The sequence below is a fragment of the Pseudophryne corroboree genome, chromosome 5 (assembly GCF_028390025.1).
Source record: "Pseudophryne corroboree isolate aPseCor3 chromosome 5, aPseCor3.hap2, whole genome shotgun sequence".
In the NCBI taxonomy this organism is placed as follows: Eukaryota; Metazoa; Chordata; class Amphibia; order Anura; family Myobatrachidae; genus Pseudophryne; species Pseudophryne corroboree.
In genome coordinates, this window is record NC_086448.1 from 732,432,659 (window position 1) to 732,445,499 (window position 12,841).

The window sequence follows — 12,841 nt, forward strand, 5'->3', positions numbered from 1 at the left end:
ACCACTGATCTACACTAAAGTTTCCCATGCTTTTTTTTTTTTTTTTTAGAATGTTTACCAATGTACTCTCATTAGGTGTCCCCCAACCTGAAATTTACACCAAACCACTAATTATATGAATGTACAGGTCTTAAACAATATTACGATTGGTTTTATCAGTTACTAATAATATTCATGTTATTATGAGTTATATAAAAAAGAGTGAAGTACTGTATCCCTTTAATCTGTTTAATTTACCCCGTAGAGCTCATGTGTCACATATTGAGAATCTAGGCTCTAAATAACACAGCACCACAATGTCCTTAAACGCACTTTCCCAGGAGCACCTGGTCATTGCTCAGTGTGACTGCCATTCACAATTGGTGAGATTTCAGTAATGGGGTGTAGTATGTTATGCCGGCGGTCGGGCTCCCGGCGGCCAGCATACCGGCGCCGGAATCCTGACCGCTGGCATACCGATAGCTGGGCGAGCGCAAATGAGCCCCTTGCGGGCTCACTGCACTCGCCACACTGCGGGCACGGTATCTATTCTCCCTCCAGGGGGGTCGTGGACCCCCAAGAGGGAGAAAAGCTGTCGGTATGCCGGCAGTCGGGATTCCGGCGCCGGTATGCTAGTCGTTGGTAGCCTGGCTGCCGACAAACTGAAGACCACCCCTGTAATGTAGGAGACTGGGCATGCTTCCTGAGCTGAAATCTGCTACTGATATCAATTGGAGGAGCCAAAATAAAATATTTGCTAATTTACAGAATGGGAGGAGCCACTGTAACATTAATGCTGCATGGTCACTATTTGGATGAATATTTGTAATGAGATCTATATGTATCAGTGATTACGACAACCCGTAAAGGTGCCTTGGCCCAATAAAGTCATAGCTTATAACACCATTACAGTCCGCGGTCTGTCCAATAACAATGCAAAAGATGGCTGTAGTTGGGATGGACTGAGAGCAAATGAAAAGCCTCCTTTAAGTCTATTGTGAGACAAAACTATTTTTTTCCAAAAGATATATGTGCTAATTCTTGCATCCTCTTTATGCCTATATTCAGTGCCCCCACATTAGCACTAATCTGAATGATCCGTCTATTTTATGGGAAATAGCTGACTTGTGCAGCCTTGGAAGCCAGCTTAGACAACTCTATCTTCCTCTGCTGCTACAGACAAGGGTTCCGGTATGAATGGTCGACCATGTTATGGTCGACAGTCATTAAGTCGACCACTATTGGTTGACACTGGCATGGTCGACATGGATAAAAGGTCGATACATGAAAAGGTCGACATGCGTTTTTTTTACTTTTTTGGTGTCGTTTTTTGCGTAAAGTGACAGGGAACCCCAATTAGTGCATCGCGTCTCCTCGCTTCGGGCAAGGTGCCTCGCTCCACTACCGCTGCGCTCGGCACAGATTACCATTCCGAATTGTAGTCCACGTGGATCGTAAAGTATGGAAAATTTCCACAAAAGAGTTTTTTTTTTTAAAAAAAACTCATGTCGACCTTTTCACGTGTCGACCATGGGTCCATGTCGACCAATAGTGGTCGACCTAATGACTGTCGACCATAACATGGTCGACCATCCAAAAGGATACCACAGACAAGACATCGCCTAGCAAAGGCTTCAACTCCTTGAACAAGGATATTTTTGGAACGGCAAGCAAATGAGGGGAAGACTCAGTCTATTGGAAATTATTTTTTAGGAACTACCTGTCTGCCTCCATGGGGACAGATGGTCTGCCAGAGTGGTATGGGACTGAACCGAAAGGTGACCTGATTGTCAGTTGCATACATCTGTGCAGAAAACTGGGTGCAGCAGCCTACTGGCTTCCTTATGCCAACGTGAGAATCTGCCTGTGTATGCCGAATATCTGAGTGTCTGCATGTGGAAGTCCATCCCGCCCACTGTTTTTACCTCCACAGCCATCATCATTAGACCTGCACCCACTCCATTCTGGGTGACAAAGATCCATCAGAAACAGTTGTCTGCATGCTGGGAATGGGCTCGGAAGCCTGCTTACATGCCCACTACACTCCTATGACAACTCCCACGAGTCGGATCAGTTCCATGAGTCCCACCCAGTGACTGCCCCGCAATGCTCATATTCAGGGACGTGCGGTGAGATAAATGGCTGAGGAGGCGCTGACTAATACCAGAGCCAGATTTACACACAATTTATGAGCCAAATGGTGCATGTGGGCATTATACACAGATGCAGCAGTATATACATGTGGGCATTATACACAGGTGCAGTAGTATATACATGTGGGCATTATACACAGATGCAGCAGTATATACATGTGGGCATTATACACAGGTGCAGTAGTATATACATGTGGGCATTATACACAGATGCAGCAGTACATATATTTGGGCACTATACACAGGAGCAGCAGTATATACATGTGGGCATCATACACAGGCACAGCAGTATATACATGTGGGCATTATACACAGATGCAGCAGTATATACATGTGGGCATTATACACAGGTGCATCAGTATATACATGTGGGTATTATACACAGGTGCAGCAGTACATATATATGGGCACTATACACAGGAGCAGCAGTATATACATGTGGGCATCATACACAGGCACAGCAGTATATACATGTGGGCATTATACACAGGTGCAGCAGTATATACATGTAGGCATTATACACAGGTGCAGCAGTATATATATGTGGGCATTATACACAGGAGCAGCAGTCTATACATGTGGCCATTATACACAGGAGCAGCAGTATGTACATGTGGGCATTATACACAGGTGCAACAGTATATACATGTGGGCATTATACACAGGTGCAGCAGTATATACATGTGGGCATTATACACATGTGCAGCAGTATATATATGTGGGCACTATACGCAGGTGCAGCAGTATACACATGTGGGCATTATACACAGGTGCAGCAGTATATACATTTGGGCATTATACAAAGGTGCAGCAGTATGTACATGTGGGCATTATACAAAGGTGCAGCAGTATGTACATGTGGGCATTATACACAGGTGCAGCAGTATATACATGTGGGCATTATACACAGGTGCAGCAGTATATACATTTGGGCATTATACACAGGTGCAGTAGTATATACATGTGGGCAATATACACAGATGCAGCAGTATATACATGTGGGCATTATACACAGGTGCAGTAGTATATACATGTGGGCATTATACACAGGTGCAGCAGTATATACATGTGGGCATTATACACAGATGCAGCAGTATGTACATGTGGGCATTATACACAGGTGCAGCAGTATATACATGTGGGCATTATACACAGATGCAGCAGTATATACATGTGGGCATTATACACAGGTGCAGTAGTATATACATGTGGGCATTATACACAGGTGCGGCAGTATATACATGTGGGCATTATGCACAGATGCAGCAGTATATACATGTGGGCATTATACACAGATGCAGCAGTATATACATGTGGGCATTATACACAGGTGCAGCAGTACATATATTTGGGCACTATACACAGGAGCAGCAGTATATACATGTGGGCATCATACACAGGCACAGCAGTATATACATGTGGGCATTATACACAGATGCAGCAGTATATACATGTGGGCATTATACACAGGTGCATCAGTATATACATGTGGGTATTATACACAGGTGCAGCAGTACATATATATTGGCACTATACACAGGAGCAGCAGTATATACATGTGGGCATCATACACAGGCACAGCAGTATATACATGTGGGCATTATACACAGGTGCAGCAGTATATACATGTAGGCATTATACACAGGTGCAGCAGTATATATATGTGGGCATTATACACAGGAGCAGCAGTCTATACATGTGGCCATTATACACAGGTGCAACAGTATATACATGTGGGCATTATACACAGGTGCAGCAGTATATACATGTGGGCATTATACACATGTGCAGCAGTATATATATGTGATCACTATACACAGGTGCAGCAGTATACACATGTGGGCATTATACACAGGTGCAGCAGTATATACATTTGGGCATTATACAAAGGTGCAGCAGTATGTACATGTGGGCATTATACACAGGATCAGCAGTATATACATGTGGGCATTATACACAGGTGCAGCAGTATATACATTTGGGCATTATACAAAGGTGCAGCAGTGTGTACATGTGGGCATTATACACAGGTGCAGCAGTATATACATGTGGGCATTATACACAGGTGCAGCAGTATATACATTTGGGCATTATACAAAGGTGCAGCAGTATGTACATGTGGGCATTATACACAGGTGCAGCAGTATATACTGCTGGAAATTCGGTGAGTTTTCATCAGAGATGTGCGGAAAAGATTGGGGGGGGGCACTGCCTCACCTGTCATAGACTTTTTACTCCAGAGTTTTGGCTATAAAAATTATTAGAGTAATACAAAGAAGATATTTCTAACATATTCTTTGTATTTATTATTTACTTTATATTGTCAAAACTCTGCTTTAAACGTTAGTATGACTGGAAAGGCTCTGCCTCACCTCACCACACGCCACTGCTCATATTACTGAAAGAGTGCTCTGTCGTCGGACACGTCAATACGTTCTCCTTTGCAAACTTTGTCAAGGACTGTATGTCTTGTCTAGCACTTGCATAGTCGCCAGTTTCCTTTTAGGGTGCATGTACAGATATCCGCAAAATCCAACCACATATCCAAGTCAGAGTTGGGCCCCGAGGAACGCTGATCTGTGTTTCTACATCCGGACGATTGTGCACTATTATAGAATCCTCCTCTCTGGTATGTGGGAGCACCCTTGTACTCTCTGGCCAGACCCCCGGCTTTCGACGTCCGATCCCCTTGTAAAAGGGGATTCTTAGAGCCCTAGCTCCTCTTGATGTATGAGAAAGGGCTTTGTAGTGAGCCATAGCCTCATCTATGAAATTAGGGCCAAGGAGATCTGCGTCTGGCAGACTGTACATGTCACATAGCCTCAGGGCTAAATCATTTAGGGGTCTATTTACGAAGCCTTGGACGGAGATAAAGTGGACGGAGATAAAGTGGACGGAGATAAAGTACCAGCCAACCAGCTCCTAACTGCCATTTTTTAAACCCAGCCTGTGACATGGCAGTTAGGAGCTGATTGGCTGGTACTTTATCTCCGTCCACTTTATCTCTGTCCAAGGCTTAGTAAATAGAGCCCTTAGTCTAATGCTGGCCAGCCTGCGTTCTGGCCAGAAATGAGGGTGACTCTACAAATGACCATAAGTAGGGCATATCTGGAGGCTATGCTATCAGAAACTCTAGAGCAAGCTGATTTGCCCTCTATTTTGTGTGACATTTTCAACCATTTTTTTTGTCTCCACATGTTTCCTCATATATTGCTCAGAATAGTCTCTAGTGGATGAGGAGGATAATTTCCCCTGAGAATGTGCCTCAGACTGTAAGGTAATGCTAGTCTTGTCAGAAATATATATTTTTTCCCTTTTTAACATTAACTCCTCTGTCAGGAGACAATAACACAAGTTTATTCCTGGTCTTTTTGTCTATTCTTCTGTCAGAAGGGGAGAGCAGGACAGCATCAGTTGCAGACACAGATACTGCGTTCTCCAGAGAACAATCTGCCTTAGGGTTGGGCTCAAGTGGTCACATGATCATCAGCTCATACAGAGGGTGTGCGCCAAACCCCTCAGCGTAATGCCCAGCTCTGTGAAATTCTTCAGTTTACCTTTTTCCAGCGGTAATAGAGAGGCTTGCTCACCACCTAACAGCTGCTCCTATCTGGCAAGCCTCCTGATGACCAACTGAGTTTCTGCTCACTTGCTTTTGGAGTTAAAAATGAAAATATGTCCAAAATAATCAGAGTGATAGATGAATACTATTAACACTTTCCCAAAACCGGGTGTAGTACGGCTGACCGGCGGTCAGGAGACCGCCGGTCAGCTTACCGACGCCGAGATCCCGGCAGCATACCGACGCCGGAATCCCGGCGGGGCGAGGCGAGTGCAGCAAGCCCCTTGCGGGCTCGGTGGCGACCTGCGGTCGCCACGGGTTCTATTCCCACTCTATGGGTGTCGTGGACACCCACGAGTGGAAATAGTCCCTGTTGGTCAGCATGCCGACCATCGGGATAGTGAGCGGTCGGGATGGTGGAGGAGGTCATGTGACTGTCGGTCACCCGACCGCCGGTCACATGAATACTACCCCCCAAAACCAGCATACTGTATATTTATTACTAACCTCTACTCTATCAATTGTCCTTGCTCAATAATGGTTCAAGCAGTAAATCCATGAGGCAAACAGTTTTAAAATCCCTTGCAGTGTTGTCAAGTTCCCTAGCACCTGGGTTTCCCACTGGGTTGAAGAGGTACAGTACCTCAAGGGGGAGGACATTTTGACATCCGCCCCGAGCAGAAGGGAGGATCTCCCCCTCAGACCTTTACAGCAATCAAGGGAGCTATTGGATAGGAGGAACTGGCGAGTGAAAAAACGTACAGTTCTAATATATTGCTGCTGTCGTTCCAAACAGCCCTTCTCGGTGCGCCAGGTCCCGCTGGATTCATCTGCGACTTTGCACATACTTTCATTATTGTGCAGTAAAAGTCTAAGCCTGGCATTTCTGGTACAGACTGAGTAGTGGTTCACGGCATCTGCATTGTGAATAAGACGCAAATTTAAAAAGTCCCTATGTTACAACGCTAGGCGTGTCTCACAGCAGACATCTTGCGTCGCATTGCGTGTTGAGGCTTAGTGTATGTGGACACATCTGTCATATAATTTCAGTTTTGGGTGGAGCTGTCACATGAATTTTGCGAAAGTCCACAGTTCATTTCCAGCATTTATGCTGTGGACAAGAAGATCCAATTGAATATGTGATAGCAATAAAAAATATCCAATATTGTATGTGACAAAGTTAATGTATTAAGGGCCTAATTCAAGGATGATTGCAAAAGCAAAATCTTCCCATAATAGGCAAAACCATGTGCACTGCAGGTAAACATAGAAACTTAGAAACATAGAATTTGATGGCAGATAAGAACCACTTGGCCCATCTAGTCTGCCCCTTTTTTTTATCCTTTAGGTAATCTCAACCCTTTTTGAACCTTAATTCTTTGTAAGGATATTCATATGCCTATCCCAAGCATGTTTAAATTGCTCTACAGTCTTAGCCTCTACCACCTCTGATAGGAGACTATTCCACTTATCCACTACCCTTTCCGTGAAGTAATTTTTCCTTAAATTTCCCCTGAACCTCCCCCCCTCCAGTCTCAGTGTATGTCCTCGAGTTCTAATATTTCTCTTCCTTTGAAGAATGTTTCCCTCCTGAACTTTGTTAAGACCCTTGATATATTTGAAAGTTTCTATCATGTCCCCCCTTTCTCTTCTCTCCTCCAAACTATACATGTTAAGATCTTTTAGCCTTTCCGGGTACGTTTTGTGATGTAGGCCATGCACCATTTTAGTTGCCCTTCTTTGTACACTCTCTAATGTATTTATATCCTTCTGGAGATATGGTCTCCAGAACTGGACACAGTATTCCAGATGGGGCCGCACCAATGACCTATACAGTGGCATTATCACTTCTTTTTTCCTACTACTGATTCCTCTCCCTATGCAACCAAGCATCTGACTTGCCTTTCTCATTGCTTTGTTGCATTGCTTTCCTGCCTTCAAGTCACTTGAAATAGTGACTCCTAAATCCCTTTCCTCCTCAGTAGTTTCCATTATAGTACCCTTGATACTATATTTAGCCTTTGGGTTTTTGAGACCTAAGTGCATGATTTTGCATTTTTTAGCATTAAACTGTAGTTGCCATGTTCTTGACCATTTCTCAAGCCTACCTAGGTCATCAATAATTTGTTTTACCCCTCCCGGTGTGTCTACCCTGTTGCATATCTTTGTATCATCTGCAAAAAGGCATACCTTCCCTTCAATACCATCTGCAATGTCACCAACAAAGATATTAAAGAGAACTGGACCAAGTACAGATCCCTGGGGTACTCCACTGGTAACATTTCCCTCCATAGATTGCACTCCATTAACTACAACTGTCTGTTTCCTATCCTGCAACCAGGTTCTTATCCATTTAACTGTTTTATAATCCACCCCCACGCTTTCAAGTTTATTTAGCAGTCTGCGATGTGGGACAGTGTCAAATGCCTTACTAAAGTCTAGATATGCTACATCTACAGCTCCCTCTTGGTCTATTATTTTCGTCACAGAGTCAAAAAAGTCAATAAGATTTGTTTGGCATGATCTACCACCAGTAAATCCATGCTGTTTTGGATCCTGTAAGTGGTTTGATTTAAGATATTCCACAACTCTTTCTTTTAATAGTTTTTCCATAACTGTCCCCACTACTGATGTAAGGCTCACTGGTCTGTAGTTACTTGCTTCTTCCTTGCTTCCACTTTTGTGCAGTGGAACTACATTTGCTCTTTTCCAGTCCTCTGGAATAGCACCTGTATTTAGTGACTGGTTAAATAATTCAGTTAATGGTGTAACCAGCACTTCTTTTAGCTCTTTGAGTATCCTTGGGTGTATCCCATCTGGTCCCATTGATTTATCCACTTTTAGTTGTGAAAGTTCTGTTAGGACCTTCTCCTCTGTAAATGTACTTTCATCTACCTTATTTTTATGAATGTCCTTGCAACTTAACTGTCGCCCCATCCCTTCTTCTGTAGTAAATACTGAGCAAAAATAATTATTTAGGTGATCTGCTATTGCCTTGTCACCCTCCACCAAATGCTCACTCTCTGTCTTAAGTCTTATTATTCCTCCATTTGATTTTCTCCTTTCACTTATATACTTAAAAAAAGTTTTGCCCCCTTTATCTACTGACTGGGACATTTTTTCCTCAGCTTCTGCCTTTGCACGTCTGATCACTTTCTTAGCATCCGTTCGTCTGTCAAGAAACACCTCTTTGTCGTTATTATTTTGAGTCTGTTTGTATTTCCTAAAAGCCATCTTTTTTGCTTTCACACTAGTTGATACTTCTTTTGTGAACCACACTGGCTTCCTTTTCCTGGTGCTTTTCCTAACCCTTTTGATACAAAGATCAGTTGCACTCAGTATTGCACTTTTCAGTTTTTCCCACCTTTCCTGCACTCCTTCCAAGTTCCACCAGTCCGCCAATGAATCACTTAAAAATCTCCCCATTTTTGCAAAATCAGCATTTCTAAAATCCAACACCTTTGTTTTTGTGTGACAGGAGTTGGATCCTGTCTTTATACTAAACCATACTGCTTGATGATCACTGGATCCCAGGTGCTCACCCACATATATGTCAGATATCCTATCACCATTTGTAAGAATTAAATCTAATATTGAATCTTTGCGAGTGGGCTCCGTCACCAATTGCTTGAGAGATGCTCCCTGTAAGGAATGTAGAAATTTGCCACTTGTAGCTGAACTTGAAAAAGACCCCTCCCAATTTACATCAGGTAAATTAAAGTCTCCCATGATTATGACTTCTCCCTTTAAAGCCATTTTAGTGATGTCCAACAATAGGTTCCTGTCCAAATCCTGCCCCTGGCCTGGTGGTCTATAGATCACCCCAATGCGAATAACATCCTTCTCCCCGGTTTCTATGGTGACCCAAAGGGCCTCAGTTTTGTCTTCAATATTTTGTATTAAAGTAGCATTTATGCTTTTTTTCACATACATTGCTACCCCTCCTCCTATTCTTCCTATTCTATCCTTCCTAAATAAATTGTATCCTGGTATAGCTATGTCCCAGTCATGATTTTCATTGCACCATGACTCTGTAATTGCCACAAAATCCAGGTTATCCCTTGTCATTATCGCAATTAGCTCTGGAATTTTGTCTCCTAAGCTCCTAGCATTTGCACACATAGCTTTAAGATTTTTGTCTGTGCATTTGTTATTAGTAGCCATGTCCAGACTGTACAAAATAAATGACAAGTTTAAAGTTGAAATTACCTGTTTGGGGATGTTGCTCAGTGTTTGATATATATATATATATATATATATATATATATCAATTTTTATTTTTTTTATTTTTATTTTTTTACTAATCAGGAATCACACTGTGTCCTTTACACCATGAATACACCTCCCTAAATGTAAAGATATAGTACACCTGACCACAATGAGCAAATAATCAAAGGAGGTAAACACCAGAGAGCATGCAATAATAAACTATGTATCACTGTGCAACTTCCCCACACATGCAATGCCAATTACAAGTCAATCATTACATCAAAAAACATACATGAGTTTGCATAAGAGAGAGCTGTAGTGAGCAGTTTGGGGATGTCTTTTCATAGTGTAAAAAGACAGATAGCATTGGTACAGGTGAGAATTCAGATGGTTTTGGTAAGCTATAAACATAAATTTGAGTAGTTGCAGATGAAGTGGAAAGGTCTAGCAGCGTTCCTAACACAGATTTAAGTTATAAGTATCGGTTACTCAGGCTGGAGTAGTTTGAGGTGTAGAGGAACTGGACTCACATTTGTTTGAAAATTGTCCTTTAGTGGTCCAGATTGTTGTCCTTCTGTTTTCCTTCGGTTTAACGTCGGTGTAACGTCGAAATTATTTTTAAACTTGTAGTTATCCTTTGAATAATGTCCTTTGAAGTAATGGCCCACAAGCCTACGGCCTAAGCCGACCTCATGCTCTTTAAGTAATGGACCAAGCATGTGAATACACTGATTACACCCAAACTCCAATGACCCCTCCCCCAGCAATGACTAGTAATAAAACAGTTTTAAGAAAACAACCAAACAAACCAACCAACTGAGATTTATCACAGTCATGCCCTCATGCCTATACTCAGGAGATAACATTCCAATGTATCAATAGCAACCCATCATGTGCATAAGCAATCTAATATAAAAGCAGATAGGGCAGATGTAACATGTGCAGAGAGAGTGAGATTTGGGTGGGGTGTGTTCAACCTGAAATCTAAAGTGCAGTGTAAAAATAAAGCAGCCAGTATTTACCCTGCACAGAAACAATATAACCCACCCAAATCTAACTCTCTCAGTTACATCTGCCCCCCCCCCCCCCCCTTCCTGCAGTGCACATGGTTTTGCCCATTAGAGGAAGATTTTGCTTGTGCAATCAGCCCTGAATTAGGCCCTAAATGTACAATTTTAGGGAAAAACTAAGAATTCCCTGCTGCAATTCCTCAAATGAAATGACTTCCTACAGTATAAGTACCTTCACTCAGTCCAAAAATCTCTACCGCCTACAGCAAAGTACATTCAGTATCCATCAGTGAAACCTCTCTGTAAAAGGTAATAGATGAAAATACAATCTTAACCCATATTATATCACATCAAAAACAGCATGTACGCCCCAACAGCAGCAATCAGTAGTCTCAATTACTCTTGAATATTGCAGTCTATATATAAAACACTGTTATTTTAGGGGTTCCCAACCACAGTCCTCGCGGTACACTAACAGTCCATGTTTTAAGGAGCACAGATGACTTAATTAGAAGCTCTGTTATCACAAACCCGGCCTGTTGCTGTGCCTTGAGGACCAAGGTCAGGAAACCCTGGGTTAGACGAAACCTTATTTTTTACTCACCTGTCACCTTTGAAGAAATATGTTTTCCCAACATCTTCCCACCAAACAGCAGTGTCTATACCATGAGAGGGGATGCCGTGTCCTAGATGAATCAGGTCGTGAGGGTAACCAGGTTGCAATGTTGTATCTTTAAACACCCAATATTTGTTACCTGGGGGATAAAAAGAGAAGCTATAACTAATTAGTAATCGGTTGTTCTGAAGTGGCTTTATTAAGGCTACTTACTGTAGCTATAGGCTATCCACCATATGACTGTGCATTACTTTTTGCTAGTTTGCCTAGGAGGTAAAATCTCTGAAACTCACGAGTGCAACATGGATCCTGAACATAGCGCGTTACATCAGCTGGTCATGTCCGTGGTACTTTCTGGCAGTATTAAAATTGCGTAAAAGACTGATATAGGCATACCTCCAAACATGACCCTCTCCAGGAGGGACAGAATGCTCTGCTCCTGGACTTCCCTCTTAATGTATGATTGCCATCACCTGTGCTGAAACACCTTTCTTATCCATAAACCTGTTCCACACAGGTGCAGACAATCATAAATTAAGGGAAAAGTCCAGGAGCAGAGCATTGTGTCATGTTGGGAAGTATGATAAAGGGCCAGATTCCAAGTCACACGCAGGTCCGAATGAAGAGTCACAAATGGGATAGAAATGTGAGTATCTGCCTGTAGTCTGGGTCACATGGAGCTCTGTGACTGTACCGCCCCCAGCTATATACAGCTGCCATCACTAGCATTGGCGCTTACCCCTATCCCATGCTGGGTGCAAGAGACCCGTCTGAATCAGGCTTCCCTTCAGCCAGGATCAGAGGTGCAGGCTGTTGAAGCACAACTGCGTCTTTATGCCAATGCTGCGGCCAATGGTCTTCCTACTGAGACACCCTCTGGCCTCGGTGCTACTCTGCTGCAGTGCGTATTAAGGCGCACCATCAACTGCACCATCGAACATGGCAGTAGCCCTATGGAGGCACAGAATCTCCATCTGAATCTGGTGTCAGTGTAACCTCAGCAAGAAGCACAGTTGCTGACCACGTCTGGCTATCCACTCCCCAGTAATCACCAAGAAATGCCCACTGAAATTGCAGCAATTTGCTTCCAAATTGGTTGTGTGTCATTTTACGGTAACCATCAGTTGATGCGGAAATTGGTCATCAGCCATTAACTTTCATTGGACCACCATTAATTAACATGTATATACAGAAGCACAAGCATATTCCGTTGCACTTTACAATTGGGATGAAAATGTTAACACTGCAAGATGGGTAAAAACTGATGGACAGAGGGGTAAGAGGGTCCTGCTCGCAAGCTTACAATCTATAG

The 12,841-nt window shown here is 42.9% G+C and overlaps 1 protein-coding gene across 2 annotated transcripts in view; it reads right to left on the bottom strand.

The window, feature by feature from the left end:
• Positions 1-12,841, bottom strand: part of MMP16 (matrix metallopeptidase 16) — a 363,579-nt gene that overhangs the window by 9,007 nt on the left and 341,731 nt on the right. For both annotated transcript variants that reach the window (XM_063924066.1, XM_063924065.1), the window contains one exon: positions 11,518-11,668. In XM_063924066.1, coding sequence (XP_063780136.1) covers positions 11,518-11,668 — 151 coding nt within the window. The remainder of the gene's footprint in view (positions 1-11,517; positions 11,669-12,841) is intronic.